The sequence below is a fragment of the Ictalurus furcatus genome, chromosome 22 (assembly GCF_023375685.1).
Source record: "Ictalurus furcatus strain D&B chromosome 22, Billie_1.0, whole genome shotgun sequence".
In the NCBI taxonomy this organism is placed as follows: Eukaryota; Metazoa; Chordata; class Actinopteri; order Siluriformes; family Ictaluridae; genus Ictalurus; species Ictalurus furcatus.
Genome location: NC_071276.1, coordinates 1,561,000 through 1,578,499, shown reverse-complemented (window position 1 = coordinate 1,578,499; position 17,500 = coordinate 1,561,000). Strand labels below are relative to the sequence as shown.

The 17,500-nt window shown below is 46.2% G+C and overlaps 1 protein-coding gene across 12 annotated transcripts in view; it reads right to left on the bottom strand.

Moving 5' to 3' along the window:
- Window positions 1-6,368: 6,368 nt before the first annotated feature.
- Window positions 6,369-17,500, bottom strand: part of fam222aa (family with sequence similarity 222 member Aa) — a 26,597-nt gene continuing 15,465 nt past the window's right edge. For 7 of the 12 annotated variants that reach the window (XM_053610356.1, XM_053610345.1, XM_053610344.1 and 4 more), the window contains one exon: window positions 6,369-8,315. In XM_053610356.1, the coding sequence (XP_053466331.1) occupies window positions 6,904-8,304 (1,401 nt within the window). In that variant the 5' untranslated portion in view covers window positions 8,305-8,315 and the 3' untranslated portion in view covers window positions 6,369-6,903. Of the gene's footprint in view, window positions 8,316-8,407; window positions 8,710-17,142 lie in introns of all 12 variants that reach the window. The other 5 variants (XM_053610352.1, XM_053610354.1, XM_053610351.1 and 2 more) reach the window with 5 other exon arrangements.

Sequence of the window (17,500 nt, the reverse complement as noted above, 5' to 3'; positions counted from 1 at the left end):
TTACTTTTATACTACAGCCATAATGTACACACACACAGAGCTGGTGATTTCTTCAGTCTAACAGGTTCAATGTGAAACAATAGAACAGCGCGCACACACACACACACACACACACACACACACACACACACACACACACACAAGGCGAACTGACCTGTGTCACCCGTTCCTCAGTTCCTTGAGATTTATGAAAGGGTGTTCATAACAGACACTCACTGCTCTCTCACACACGGACACACATATGGAGCCAGACACACACACACACTCACATGGCCAATGACCTGGAAGGTCACAACATTTAATTAAGGAACTCGAACACACAAACGCTCACAGAGGAATTCTCTCCTGCTCCTTACACTTCCTGTCTCTCTCTCTCTCTCTCTCTCTCTCTCTCTGTGTGGAACAGACAGCTGAAGAGAAGCAGACATGAGCTAATTAACGACTCCAACACAGAAGCGGTGGAGTAGAACGAGGAGGAGAGGAGGAGATAGTGAGTGAGTGAGTGAGTGAGAGAGAGAGAGAGAGAGAGAGAGAGAGAGAGAGAGAGGAGGGAGGAAAAGTAAGACAGGTGTAGTGACACTGTCACTGTGGGTTTTAAACGTCAAGGCAACAATTTCACCCGGCTCTTCAACGCCTCTTCTGGCTACGTAAAGAATAAAACGTGTTGCGTGCTGCTGTTATAGTAACATAGTGATATATATATATATATATATATATATATATATATATATATATATATATATATATATATATATATATATATATACAAGGAGTAGTGGTGTGATGGAGCAGTGTTGGTGTTTATTATTGTCCTGTAACAGCACATCCAGTACCGGTTTATTGTTATGATGTTACCGTGAAGCAGAAATGTTTACAGAAAGCTTAACCCTGTAAAAGAACACCTTTTCCCCTCCAGTCTGTTCAGGACCTGTACATTGGGCGTAATTAGCGTGCTGTTGTGTCAACACGTAACCTGTCTATCATTCAGCGGTTGCGGTAGGAGCATCATCTGGCCAGGTTTGAAGAAATGATTATTTGTACTGAAGTTTGGCAAACACTCAGATCAGCTGTGTGTCTGGATCCTGGATCCTGTTTAAGACAAGGAAAGACTAGCTCTGCCAAAGCCCAGCTGTTAGAACTGAAACCAGGAGCGTAATATTCCTACAACATACCCAGCACACAGAGACGGAAAGTCCGTATAAATGAACAACAAAGGGTTTCACCATCTTTATAATGCAGAATTTGTGAAGCATTAACAGACGAGAACGAGCAGACACAGTGAGGGGGAAAAAGATGGCGTGTAGAAGAGTGGGCTTGTGGAGTGTGTGTGTGTGCACGCATGACTGAAAGTTTGACACGTCCAACACACAGCCGTGGAAGTGTTAACATATCGGTCCTGCCAGAGGACGAACACGACAGCTAAGTGGCCCTCAAATCTGCTCGGTGTAAAGAAAATGGTGAAAAATTCAAGTCGGCCGTGAAGCCAGGAGTGTTACAACAGGTGCGTCTCTCGTTCTCACCCTCGTGTAGGAGGAGGTGACGGCCTGTCAGTTAGCCACGCTGCAATTATCCTGATTAGCAATTAGAGCTGCTTCAGCCTGCAGAACCTCTGTGACCCCGTGTTCTCTTTATCCTGCACACAGTCTGGTGTTATTCTATTAGCGGTGCGTTTCTGTGGACTTGTGCATTACTGTCGCTAAATATGTAGCTATGACTACATCCATCCATCCATTCAGTTATCCTTCCATTCAACGTTGCATCCATCCATCTATCCATCCATCCATTCAGTTATCCTTCCATTCAACGTTGCATCCATCCATCTATCCATCCATCCATAAAACTATACACGCATCCAATCGACCATCATCCATGCATCTGATTGACTATTCATCCATCCATCCATTCCGTTATCCTTCCATTCAACGTTGCATTCATCCATCCATTGAACTATCCATCCATCCAATCGATTGTTCATCCATCCATCAATTTGACAATCCGTCCATTCATTCAACCATACAGCAATTCAATTATTGATCCATTAGACCCTGTCCATACTTTCATTCAACTATCCATACATCCATTTGACTATCCATCCATCCAATCAACTAGTCATCCATCCATCCATTTGACTATCCATCCATCATCCATGCATCCAATCAACTAGTCATCCATCCATCAATTTGATCTAGCCATCCATTCGATTATTCATCCATTCAACCATATATCCACTTAATTATTGATCCATTAGACCCTGTCCATTCATCCATTCAACTATCCATCTATACATTCGACCATCCGTCCGTCAGACCATGCATGCACGCATCTATCCAACAATCCATCCACATAATAATCCATCCATCTGCCTATCCATTCAACCATCCCTCCATCCCTTCGACCATGCTTCCATACATTCAAACCTCCATCCATCTGACCATCCTTTCATCTATCCTTTCACAGCAGCAACAGCTGAAAGGAATTCTGTCTCTGAGGCTTCACTTAACATTCCACTGCTATTATTGTGTAATTCCCCATCAATGCCCATCTGTCCTTCACTGTGTTCAGAGCTATAGAGTGTAGAGGTTCAGGCCATGACCCCAAATCCTGAATACTTTTCACGTACTCACCAGTGTGGAGAAGCATGAAGAGTCCTTGATGGCCGTGTATTGAAACAAAAATGCCTTTGAACGCTTTTCTCGAATTAAACGTACACACACTTCACACGTCTCTGTGATCATCGAGAACGCCGACATGTGTCAAGAAGTTTGTCACAAACCTCAGAGAGTTCTCAGCTCCCTCTCTCTCTCTCTCCACTTTCAAAATCAGGCCTGTTTGAGTGCCTGGTTTCCACCTGCTGAGAGCTGCTCTCCAATCAAGTGAGGATCATTTGAAAAGACGACCCCTAGATTGCTTAAGAAGAAGGCATAAAGGGATGGGAGGGATGAAAGGAAATCGAGGAGCAGATGAGGGGAGGTCAGTGGAGATGAGGTGAGGAAAAAGCTGTAAGGAAATCTGTCCTGGTGATTTGTGTGAATTCATTAAGCTTGAGGTTTTTATGGGAACGTGGGATAGTTGTGCAAAGGAAACCCTGAATTCAAATCTCAATATAATCATACGCTCACTAAAACTGCACACCTGCTACAAACACTAGAATTCCTGTAATGCAATTAATGGGAATTTGTTGGAAACAGAGCCTCATATCTCAGCTTTGGAGTGGGATAGAGCGAAACTAAGTGCACTCTTATGTATGTCTTGGCCCCACTAACCCACGGTGTGAATTTGACGAAGGTCTGAAAAAAATCAAAATTTTCACCCAAAAAAACACAAAGGGGCATTACAGTTTTTTCGGATGAAAATTTTGACTTTCTCAGATCTTCCTCATATTCACACTGTTGATTACTGAGGCTGAGATGTAGATAGATATGCACGTTTCATCTGAATATCGCACTCCAAAGCTGAGATATGAGGCATCCATTTCCCACCAATTACAGCCATTGTAATATACATGTATATTTTGGGGGGGGGGGATTTGGGTGCAAATTTTGACTTTTTCAGATCTTCCTCAAATTCACCAGGTTGGTTACCGAGGTCGAGACGTATATAGAAGTGTAAGTTTTATTTGAATATCACACTCTGAAGCTGAGATAGGAGGTGTCGACTTCCCACTAATTACAGTCATTGTAATATACATGTATTGTAGAGACTAATTTCCACATTTACTATAATCACACACTCACTATAATCACACACTGATTATAAACACACACTTGCACATGTAAATCACATGTAAATGAATCATACTTAAATGAGTCACATGAAAATGTATCACTTGAATATGAATCTCATGAATATGGATCTCATGAAAATGAATCACATGAAAATGAATAAATAAATAAATTAGACATAACCACACACTCGCTATACATTATCCAGTCACTATAATCTTAAATTGATTATAATCACACATTCACTATAATGACACACTGCTAGAATTCCTGTACTCTCACACACACTCGCTATAAATCACAAATGGATTGTAATCACACGATCTCAATTATTCCACATATCGGAACATGTGTTATGATTTTTGATGAGAATCCATTTCCCCCGGTGATCCTTCTCCTCTAATTCTTATTTAAAACAAGTAGAACATTTCAATCTGAATTGTAGCATGAGAGCAATAACACAGTTAGTGAGCTGCAGTTATAGAGAAATAATGAACTGCAGTGGTGTTCTCAGTAACTCGTCTTCCTCACACCACCCTGTTGTTGATTATTTTCCTATAACCTCTGTTAAAGCGAGCGTATTTGTAAGGATGGGGTCAGAAAGTCACCGGCTAGATGAACAGGAAGGATCTAATCTTTGCTGCGGTCCAGTTTGCGTTGTCCTCATGACGGTTACGCCAGCGCAGCGGTTTCGATCACGTGATCCAGATCCTCAGCAATATCATTAACACAGCAGGTGCATCCAACACACACCTTACAGCGCAAACATAACGCAACACACCTGTCACGACGCCGTGTGACTGATGAGACGCGAACAAACTAGTCTGCGTCCATCTGTCCACATACACGAAGTATTACAAACAACATGGATTATTTCCTCCATAATTTACTCCATGTAGTCTCTGATACGAGTGCTCCAGCTGTTAACATCCAGTTCAGTGTTTAAATGTGTGTGTGTGTGTGTGTGTGCAAGAATTTAAAATGAAGACAATCACACAAGGAATGGGGTTTTAAATAAATTCTCAAAATCCATTTATTTTAATTTTTTTGCACCTCAAAACAAGTAAGGAATGAGTATATAGAACAGCAGGAATGTACCAGAATCACAAAGGAAATTTTTTTTCTTTCTTCTTTTTTTTTTTTTTTGGTTTGAGCTCAGAAAAAGCAAATAAAATTACCCTTCATACAGTCATAATAATTGCACTTCATAAATCTAGACTGCTTTTTGCCTCTGGCAGAAACCCAAACATTCGCTCGCTCGCTCGCGCTCTCTCTCTCTCTCTCTCTCTCTCTCTCAACCTCTCCAGAATTTAGGAATTCAATTTTCCAATAAAACGTGACTGAAAAAAAAAGAAATGCTAATTCAGCACAGAGTACCATGGCACCAATCCTGTTTCTCTTCTACTTTCTCGCTCTCTCGTTTTTTTGTTTTTTTTTTTGCTTTTCACGTTGGTCCACTCAGATGGATAAGTGCAGCACATTCACAGGGACTTCACAGCTGGAATGAACGTTTCAGTGTTAGAGAGAGAGAGAGAGCACTCTATACCTTTTTCTCTCCAACAGAGAAAGAAATCAAGACTTGGAGAAAAATGATTGTTTCATCTTTCAGAGGAAGTTAAATGAACGAGTACTGGATTTACCATTTCTCTCCTGCTTCAAAGAGGGTCATGTGACCAGGCCATTTGCTTTCACACGACTCATTAGCATTAATTAGCAATGGGAAATTCGCAGGACCACGAGCCTGGGTCTCGGACAGAACCTACAAAAGGCAGAGAGTCGAATTTCCTAAAACCTGAACATTAAATCAGAACGTCTGCTCCGATTCTGTCAGAGTACACGTGTTTACCACGTGTTTACCACGTGTAAGCAGAAGGCTCGGTGTCGACTGCCATGAACTGGTTCGTCCGACCACTTATGGGGAAAAAAACCATACAGACTAAGCCACTCGCTGGCTGAGAGCTGTAGAGATGATGAGGAGTGTATTAACACTGTGTTAAGAGCATCAAATATTTAAAAAAAAAAAAAAAAAAAATGAGTTAATGGATTCTTCCTGAATAATGAAATTTTGCATTCGTTTATTGATTAAATTAAAACAGCTCTTGGTCGTGGACGCCCATGAATTACACCACCCACAGGTCCTAAAACTAAACAAAACAAAAAACCCCTAAAACTTCAAACCAAAGTGGAAATACACCAGGACCTTCTATTACGACATTCTGAATTCTCAATATTAAAACATTGTGTATTTCTGGGCCTCCATCGCCTGTATCATGGCCACGGGTCAAATCCCTCGGAGGATCCCAGTGTTCGTCCCTCATCGATCAAAAGCAGTGATCGGACCTGATCCGAGTTACTGATTTTAGCCAAAAGAGGGAAAAAAAACAACAATCATTCAAACTCGAAACAGAAATAACTCAATAGGAACCATTAAAAAACTAAGACAGTTCTTTCTCCTTAGCAGCCGATACATCTCATATACTACAAATATATAAAACAAAAATAAATTCAAGTTTTCAAGTTCATAAATACATTAAACTCAAACTAGTCGTTTCCAGCTTTTCAATCTTTTCTCAAGATTTCAGATTTCCAAAACAGTGCAATTTTCAATTATAGCCGTAATTATTCTTATAATTAAGTTGTTGGTTGTTGTTTTTTTTTTTGTTTTTTTTTTTAAAGTAATATAACTAACATCCTTAAACAACACTCAAACGCACGGATCCTACAGCATTTCCTTCGCGACAGTGGATGCCATCTCCTCTAGAACTGTGCACGTTGACATTTTGAAGCTGTATTCTTCTTCCACACACACGTCTGAGTGAGGAAAGTCATTTCCTGCTCGTACATAAAGTGATTTCTGTCCAAACAGATCATGTGGAGAAAATAAAATGGGGGAAAATAAAAACGTAAAAATCCCTGTTGGCAAAAAATAAAATATAAAAAAAAATTCTCTCCAACTTTCACTTTCCTCCCTGTCTTCAACCATAACCATAGTGTTCAACCAATCACCATCCAGATCTTCCCAATGTTCAACCAATCACCATCCAGACCTTTCCAATGTCCAACCAATCACCATCCAGACCTTTCCACTCTGCTTCAAAGCACGGGACTGACCACAATCCACAAATCCATCTGCACTTTTGATTAAAATGATCTCTGATTTGTGGAACCGTAGATCGGAGCTTTATCTGTAAACAGGAAGCCGAATGTGCGCATGCTGATGATCCAGAAGTCGTGGTACTGAGATGGTTTCATAGCCTTTACCCAGCATCTGCTCTTTAATACACGGAGGGTGGATGTCGTTGATCAGGTATTCCAGCGACTGCAAACTGCTACTAAGGACAGAAGCATTGCACAGGCTTTTACTTGGCAAACCACAGCAGATGCCTCCTGAGCTGTCTGCGGGTGCGTGTTGGTGATGATGGTGGTAGTGATGATGAAGGTGTTGATGAGGCAGGAAGCCCAGCTCCTTCTGCCCAATGGTTGTTGTACCTGGTGGCAACTCCTGAGGGTTGTAGCAGTCACTTTCTGGGGTGACCAGGACACTGTTCCATGCTGGGGCAAAATACTGCCCCAAAGCGAAATTCCCCTGCATGGCGGCACAGTTCAATGGTGAGGAGCTCAGTTTGTCGAGGCCGCCTCCTCCACTCACGCTCGTCATTATTGGGTATGTCCTGGAGGAACAGGATGCCTGGGATCCACCCACTAGGATGCTTGGGCCACAAGATTCTGGTGACTTGCTCACCGCACCGCTTCCACCACTTCCCCCGCTGTACATCCTCAAAATGGCTTGCTGCTGCTGTTGCTGCTTGTGCCAGAGGATGTAATCCAAACTCTCGGAATACGCAGTCACCTTTGCTGCATCCCCGTTCTGTCCTGCTAGTACCGCGCCAGAGTATCCCACGTTCCCTTTCGGTGCCAGATTTGCTGCGTAACTCCCTCCTGAGACGGATGAAACCCCAAGTGCAGTGGTGCCTTGCTTGCAAGGACTGGGATTGGAATTTGGGTTCGGGGGAACCGTGGAGACTTGCTGGAGGGCCTGGGCCTGACAGTGCTGGTTGATCTGGTAGATGATGCTCTGGATTGACGGGAGATTTGACTGAGAGGAGAGATTGATCCCTCTCGTCCCTGCTAGAGGGATCACAGACCCAGCAACCGTGACGTTCGGCGGCACAGTAAGAGCTGCAGACTCATGGGGCTTTGGAGGAGCCGCACTGAAGCCCACTTGGTAGGGAGCCACTGCTAAGTGGGCAGGAGAGACCTTAGTCCGCCGGCCCTCTGAGTTCTTCACCACAGCCTTTGCGGAAGCGACAAATGATGATGAAGAAGAAGAGGACGAAGACGAAGATGATGTTGAAAAGACTTTGACGATAGCCAGAAGGCCCTGGTAGGCACCTGGTTGGAGGTATGGGCTGTAGCGTTGACCCGTTGTGTCATAACCATTCACTGTGCGGTTAAGATGCTTGTGCTGTGGGACCCTGATGTTGGTAGGAAATATTTTAATGGACAGCGGGCTGTTGGCCGTCTTCTGGGCGTAGGCATCCAGTTCTGCCGTGCTCGGGTAGCGTGGAGACTGGACAGTCATGCTTGGTTCACCTGAAAATGAGGGAAAAAGTCATTGTTATTTTTATGTTTTTCATTGCCTGTAATTCTACCAGTACTTGTGTTGAATGTGTTCAGCTCTAAACCTGTCCTGTACATGTGATCTAGTCGTGCCAAAAAAGCTTTCTTGAATCAAACTGAAGGGGAAAAGAAAAGAAAGGAAAGAAGAGGCAGGAAATGTCCATAAAGAGGTTCACAATAACAATGAAGCGGTCACAACGTATCACAGTAAATATCACACCTGGATTTCAGACTTATTAGAAAGGCAGGTCAGTCTAATGAGTTACTCTAACAACCCGACCACAGTTCTGTCAGCTGTGACCTGTGGTGGACGAGAACAGAAGGTAGTCATGTGACCAACTCACGGAGCGCAAACTTCGCTTTAAATCTGCAAAACAAAAACATTTGGAGAGAAATGAACACTGCAACACGTAGTGATCCAAACAAAACAGTCTAGAACCTACTCAGGAGTTCTACAGTGAAGAGAGTGCTGGAACTCAGTCAGAACCGGTTCTTGAACGTTCTGCATAGCCGACATTTCAACAGAATGTCTAGAATGTTCAGCTGGCCTTTGTGTCTGCTTGCACAAGCTAATCCGCAAGAAAGGGGCCAGATCATTGGGCAAGACAAAGTGTGTGAGTGTGTGAGTGTGTGTATTCAGGTTTCCATTCAGCCCAGGTGCAGGAGAGAAGATTCGATAGTGTAATTATCCGTCATACTGCAGGTGAGCGGACACACAAAGACTGCAGGTGCTGTTCGCGGCCCGGAATGAAACTTTTAATGGGAAGCTTTATAATTTCCCTCCATCTATCATCGTCTCTGCTGCTTTATCTCTCTCGCGCCGCGCAAGTTCATCCTCGGCCAAATGGATCTTTTTTTTAAAAACTCAATCTGTGGAAATCCGTCAGCCCCTCAGGCACTATTAAATCAGAGCTTTGTGAAATTAATTCCGACCCCGATCCGGGTTACACGCCGAAACCGGCACCGGTGTGTGACAAAGGAGAGGAAAAACGTTTTTAATTATAGTGACACAGCTGAGATTTCCAAGTGTGGCCGAGTTTAATCCTCTTCTCTTCACTACTGAGCAAATGTTCCGTCTGGCCGGCCGTCTCTTCATCTCACGGCATTTATTTTTAAATAGCCGCTTCCTCTCTTTTAGTTGTCATTCAAAAAAATAATAATCTTTGTAATGAGGGATGGCCGATATGAGGGGAAAAACAGATCTCGAAGAAATTTCTACAATACGTCCTTTGACAATGTGAAATATGTCAACACCACACTTATTTTTATTTAAATAAAATTTTAATGAATTCATTTCATGCTCTAAATCAGATCGTATTTTTGGATTTGGTCTCAGAAAGACAGACACGTTGCTTTTTCAGAAGGAGAGCGTACGTGACATTTTCAGAACTAATTGAGCAGTCTCCGTGTGGGATTAACGCGCGTTCAGGATTTTACAGGTCAGCACAGCGGGGACGCACTCGCCCCCCCCTCCCCCTCCTCCCCCCCGGAGGGTCGGACAGAGGAAGGGCTGTGGAGGTGAAAGGCTTCTGTTAGATTGGATTTAAACGCCGTTATTCAGGCAATTTCACGGCTGCTTAAACTCGGAGAGGCGCGCATGTCGTTTAGCGCCGATAGATTGAGTGCCACAGACGACTCGCAGCCTCCTGCAAAAAAAAAAGAAAAAAAAAAAAACCCTGACATTTTTATGCAAAAGTCCTAAAATTGAAGCGGCACGAAGGATTCAGTCAGCAAATGTCAGCGTGCCCTTGAGCAGGGCGAGGCGAGAGGAAAGTGCCAGAGACTCGTAATATTTTTGATGCGACTTTTAACAGGCACTTTGGTGCTCGTTAAAGCTGCCTGAGACAACCGGCGCTGATCATCCAGTCTGCCGAGGAGCCGAGTCAGTGAACGTCCTCCGGCTCCGGAAAAGCAGACGCGCTGCTGTACGAAACGCGCGGGGAAAGACGCTTTACTGGGCAAATAAACCGACTCCCTGACGACTCGCACAACGAGCTGTACGAGCGTTATTAAATACAGCAGGTTTATTATTATTAATTATTACTGTCACTCGTCTCATTTGTTAATCTTGTACATTATCACTAACGACATCACATCCAGATCAGTTCTACAAACACGCTCCAGTTTTCTCCAAATTTAACTCCAAATCAGATGCCTGAAGGGTCGGCATGCCATATCTGAACATATTTCATCGTTAAAATATGGCATGAAGAGTGCGGAGAGGTTTGGACGTTACAGCCGTTTTACTTTCAATAGCAGCTCGCTGAATGGGAGCTAAACGGAAACGCTAACAAAGCTAGCAACAGTAGCGGTCTCGACACACAGTAGCGGTCCCTACACAGTAGCGGTCCCTACACAGTAGCGGTCCCTACACAGTAGCTGTCCCTACACAGTAGCGGTCCCTACACAGTAGCTGTCCCTACACAGTAGCTGTCCCTACACAGTAGCGGTCCCTACACAGTAGCTGTCCCTACACAGTAGCGGTCCCTACACAGTAGCGGTCTCTACACACAGTAGCGGTCTCTACACACAGTAGCGGTCTCTACACACAGTAGCGGTCTCTACACACAGTAGCTGTCCCTACACAGTAGCGGTCCCTACACAGTAGCGGTCTCTACACACAGTAGCGGTCCCTACACACAGTAGCGGTCCCTACACACAGTAGCGGTCTCTACACACAGTAGCGGTCTCTACACACAGTAGCGGTCCCTACACAGTAGCGGTCCCTACACAGTAGCGGTCTCTACACAGTAGCGGTCCCGACACACAGTAGCGGTCCCGACACACAGTAGCGGTCTCTACACACAGTAGCGGTCCCTACACAGTAGCGGTCTCGACACACAGTAGCGGTCCCGACACACAGTAGCGGTCCCTACACAGTAGCGGTCCCTACACAGTAGCTGTCCCTACACAGTAGCGGTCCCTACACAGTAGCGGTCTCTACACAGTAGCGGTCTCTACACACAGTAGCGGTCTCTACACAGTAGCGGTCCCTACACAGTAGCGGTCCCTACACAGTAGCGGTCCCTACACAGTAGCTGTCCCTACACAGTAGCGGTCTCTACACACAGTAGCGGTCCCGACACACAGTAGCGGTCTCTACACACAGTAGCGGTCCCTACACAGTAGCGGTCTCTACACACAGTAGCGGTCCCGACACAGTAGCGGTCTCTACACAGTAGCGGTCTCTACACAGTAGCGGTCTCTACACACAGTAGCGGTCCCTACACAGTAGCGGTCTCTACACACAGTAGCGGTCCCTACACAGTAGCGGTCCCTACACAGTAGCGGTCTCTACACACAGTAGCGGTCTCTACACACAGTAGCGGTCCCTACACAGTAGCGGTCCCTACACAGTAGCGGTCTCTACACACAGTAGCGGTCCCTACATAGTAGCGGTCCCTACACAGTAGCGGTCTCTACACACAGTAGCGGTCCCTACACAGTAGCGGTCCCTACACAGTAGCTGTCCCTACACAGTAGCGGTCCCTACACACAGTAGCGGTCTCTACACACAGTAGCTGTCCCTACACAGTAGCGGTCCCTACACAGTAGCGGTCTCTACACACAGTAGCGGTCTCTACACACAGTAGCGGTCCCTACACAGTAGCGGTCTCTACACACAGTAGCGGTCTCTACACACAGTAGCGGTCCCTACACAGTAGCGGTCCCTACACAGTAGCGGTCCCTACACACAGTAGCGGTCTCTACACACAGTAGCGGTCTCTACACACAGTAGCGGTCCCTACACAGTAGCGGTCTCTACACACAGTAGCGGTCTCTACACACAGTAGCGGTCCCTACACAGTAGCGGTCTCTACACAGTAGCGGTCTCTACACACAGTAGCGGTCTCTACACACAGTAGCGGTCCCTACACAGTAGCGGTCCCTACACAGTAGCGGTCTCTACACACAGTAGCGGTCTCTACACACAGTAGCGGTCCCTACACAGTAGCGGTCTCTACACACAGTAGCGGTCTCTACACACAGTAGCGGTCCCTACACAGTAGCGGTCCCTACACAGTAGCGGTCCCTACACACAGTAGCGGTCTCTACACACAGTAGCGGTCCCTACACAGTAGCGGTCTCTACACACAGTAGCGGTCTCTACACACAGTAGCGATCTCTACACACAGTAGCGGTCCCTACACAGTAGCGGTCTCTACACAGTAGCGGTCTCTACACAGTAGCGGTCCCTACACACAGTAGCGGTCCCTACACAGTAGCGGTCTCTACACACAGTAGCGGTCTCTACACAGTAGCAGTCCCTACACAGTAGCGGTCTCTACACACAGTAGCGGTCTCTACACAGTAGCGGTCCCTACACAGTAGCGGTCCCTACACAGTAGCGGTCCCTACACACAGTAGCGGTCCCTACACAGTAGCGGTCTCTACACACAGTAGCGGTCTCTACACACAGTAGCGGTCTCTACACAGTAGCGGTCCCTACACAGTAGCGGTCTCTACACAGTAGCGGTCTCTACACAGTAGCGGTCCCTACACAGTAGCGGTCTCTACACAGTAGCGGTCCCTACACACAGTAGCGGTCCCTACACAGTAGCGGTCTCTACACACAGTAGCGGTCCCTACACAGTAGCGGTCTCTACACACAGTAGCGGTCCCTACACAGTAGCGGTCTCTACACAGTAGCGGTCTCTACACACAGTAGCGGTCCCTACACAGTAGCGGTCTCTACACACAGTAGCGGTCCCTACACAGTAGCGGTCCCTACACAGTAGCGGTCCCTACACACAGTAGCGGTCTCTACACACAGTAGCGGTCCCTATACAGTAGCGGTCTCTACACACAGTAGCGGTCTCTACACACAGTAGCGATCCCTACACACAGTAGCGGTCCCTACACAGTAGCGGTCTCTACACAGTAGCGGTCTCTACACAGTAGCGGTCTCTACACAGTAGCGGTCCCTACACACAGTAGCGGTCCCTACACAGTAGCGGTCTCTACACACAGTAGCGGTCTCTACACAGTAGCGGTCCCTACACAGTAGCGGTCTCTACACACAGTAGCGGTCTCTACACAGTAGCGGTCCCTACACAGTAGCGGTCCCTACACAGTAGCGGTCCCTACACACAGTAGCGGTCCCTACACAGTAGCGGTCTCTACACACAGTAGCGGTCTCTACACACAGTAGCGGTCTCTACACACAGTAGCGGTCCCTACACAGTAGCGGTCTCTACACAGTAGCGGTCCCTACACAGTAGCGGTCCCTACACAGTAGCGGTCTCTACACAGTAGCGGTCCCTACACACAGTAGCGGTCCCTACACAGTAGCGGTCTCTACACACAGTAGCGGTCCCTACACAGTAGCGGTCTCTACACACAGTAGCGGTCCCTACACAGTAGCGGTCTCTACACAGTAGCGGTCCCTACACAGTAGCGGTCTCTACACACAGTAGCGGTCCCTACACAGTAGCGGTCCCTACACAGTAGCGGTCCCTACACACAGTAGCGGTCTCTACACACAGTAGCGGTCCCTATACAGTAGCGGTCTCTACACACAGTAGCGGTCTCTACACACAGTAGCGATCCCTACACACAGTAGCGGTCCCTACACAGTAGCGGTCTCTACACAGTAGCGGTCTCTACACAGTAGCGGTCTCTACACACAGTAGCGGTCCCTACACACAGTAGCGGTCTCTACACACAGTAGCGGTCCCTACACAGTAGCGGTCCCTACACAGTAGCGGTCCCTACACAGTAGCGGTCTCTACACACAGTAGCGGTCTCCACACACAGTAGCGATCTCTACACACAGTAGCGGTCCCTACACAGTAGCGGTCCCTACACAGTAGCGGTCCCTACACACAGTAGCGGTCTCTACACACAGTAGCGGTCCCTACACAGTAGCGGTCTCTACACACAGTAGCGGTCCCTACACAGTAGCGGTCTCTACACACCTGTCGGGGGGACTGCAGTGTTCGAAGGGATGTTTTAGTAAACATGTTTGTTCTCTTAAACGAGTGGGAAAGTGGTGGAGACAAACTCGGATGCTTGGGCCCCTGACATCACTGCTTGCATGTATTTATACAGTGTCATCACTAATCAAATACCTGCACATAGTGTGTGTGTGTGTGTGTGTGTGTGTGTGAGAGAGATCTGTGCTAGACTGCTGTCACTGCCTAATTGGAGGTGCACTAACTGGGTCAGACAGCGCAAGAGCCATCACACACACACACACACACACACACACACACACATACATACACACGCACAGCTGTCCAGCTCTAACACACACACACACACACATGCACACATGCACAGAGTTCAGCACCACAGTGACAACTTGCGCTTTGATGTTTCCCTGACAAGCAAATTCCATGGCAAGAGCGTGTGTGCGTGTGTGAGTATGTGTGTGTGTCTGTTACAAGCAGACTGACAGCAGATTTATTCCATTTGATCTACACACTGAAACACACATGACAGAGCAAACTTCCTGACCTGCACTATTCCTTCTTTCTTCTCCTGTCTCTCCTCTTCTCCCTCTTTCTTTTCATCACCTCATCATTCTTTCTCCTCCTTTCATTTATCTCATTCTTTCTCCTCTTCTTCTGTAGTTCACCCCTTTAATCATAATCCTCTCCTGGCTTTCTTTCCCCCCCTCCTCTCCTTTCATTATACTCCTCTGTCACTCTCTCTCTCTCTATCTGTCTCTCTCTATCTGTCTGTCTGCCTCTCTCTGTCTCTGTCTACCTGCATCTATCTGTCTCTCTCTCTGTCTGTCCCTCTTCCCTTCTCTATCTGTCTGCCTCTATCTGTCCATCTCTCCCTCTATCTGTCTGTGTGTGTGTGTGTGTGTGTGTCTGTGATGTCCGCTACCTGGCTGAAATCACTGACTCACACACCACAGTGCATTAAAATCAGAGACACGGAGTGTGTGAGAGAGACTCAAAATAAAAAATATCAACACACTGAAAAAGCTCAAAACTGACCAATAGAAACTCAGCTCACAGGTCACATGATCTTCAGTTAAAGACTGGAGCAGTAGAAAAGACTCGCTCCGTTTCCCTGCCGACCGACTGAACTTTAATAACCACAACATCTGGAGAGTGTGTGTTTGTTCAGACTATACACACATGCATGATCTGGAACAAGGGATAACACACACACACACACACACACCTCCCTCACATCTCTGTCGACAGTCTGTGTGAATTGGGAAAAAAAGTCATCATCATCACGATCTCCACACACACACGCACACACAAAACCACACGGCTGCTCAACGTGATAAAAGTGTGAAAATGCACTGATGCAATCAACGTAGCCCCACACACATCAATGTAGTCCCACACACACACACACACACACACACACACACACACACACACACACAGACAGAGAGTCTTGTGGGAGCAGGTTGTTTTTCAGAGGGCCTCCTGGGCTAAACGCTTCACACAGACTTCAGATACACACACACCTTAATTACCCCCACAGAGCAACACCACAAGCTGTACACATAAAACACACACACACACACACACACACACACACACACACAGAAAAGACAGAGTGGGGAAGAGGAGAGAGACAGAAACAGAGAGAGGGACAGACAGGCAGACAAGTAATTAACACTCAGATCCAGTGTCCCCACACACACACACACACACACACACACACACACACACACACACACACACACTATGAAATCTATAACCACACGCAGGGTTTTAAACAACACCGTGTGTGTACGAGCGAGACAAACAGGTTAACTGTCATGGTGTGTAAAGACACAAACCACAGCGTAGATAAACAACAGGAACCATTTCTGAGAAACACACACTCTCTCTCTCTCTCTCTCTCTCACACACACACACACACACACACACACACAGTGTCATAAATAGTGCAAGAGTGTGTGCTATTCTCTTTGACACAGTGTTGTGTCTCAAAGTGCTGTATGTGTGTGTGTGTGTGTGTGTGTGTGTGTGAGAGAGCGAGAGCGTGATGATGACCTCTTTCCCAATTTACACACACTCTCGACAGAGATGTGAGGTGTGTGTGTGTGTGTGTGTGTGTGTGTGAGAGAGAGCACCAAAGCTTCAGTATGAAATGTCACATCCCGGTCATAAACATTAATGAACATGACAAACACCTGACCAACAAAAACCTGCTTATATTATAATTCACAACGACCATATATGGATTCTAACAACCCTTTGACACGCCCACACATGAGTCGGACACGCCCACACATGACTCTGACACGCCCACACATGACTCTGACACTTCCACACATGACTCTGACACGCCCACACATGACTCTACGACATACCTGAATTTCTCAAAGGTACACCAACACTTCCAAATAATGAGGCTCTCACATGTCCATATATTTTCCTCCTGAACTCAGGGAAGCTCCTCAGACCTTTGGCATTTTTAAAGCTCAACTCAAGACATACTTTTTTAAACTTGCATTTGACTGCTGATGTCTACTTTTATTATTATTATTATTATTATTATTATTATTATTATTATTATTATCATTATTATTAACTTTTATATGTTTTTTATTTTTTCTGTGTGCTGCTTATTTTGTGTACAGTGCTTTGAGAAGCTGCTTTTAAAGGCGCTCTATAAAATAAAGTCATTTATTATTATTATTATTATTATTATTATATATGGACTCAATGACACGCCAGCATGTCCGTATACGGAATCTAAAACAGGCGGGCATGTCCATATATGGACTGGACTTCCTGCTTCCCTCCAGCTCTGTCTACACCTTTCCTTCCTTCTTTCTACCTATCTGTCTCTCTTGAGTGGGCGGAGTCATGATTACCTACAATGCCTGGTAATGAGCTTCCGTAACGACCCTGTGGTTTCCCAGCATGCCTCTGCAGGTGCTAATCTGCCTGTTCTTGATTGGTTCCTGTGCCCCTCACGGTGCCATATGCACAGCTGACTGGGCGCCAGAGCCTGCTGGTGGTACACACACTCACACACACACTCTCAAACACACACACTCACATACACTCACACTCACATACACTCACACTCACATACACTCACACACACTCACTCTCGCACACTCTCGCACACTCTCGCACACTCTCGCACACTCTCGCACACTCTCGCACACTCTCGCACACTCTCACACACTCTCACACACTCTCACACACACACACACACACACACAG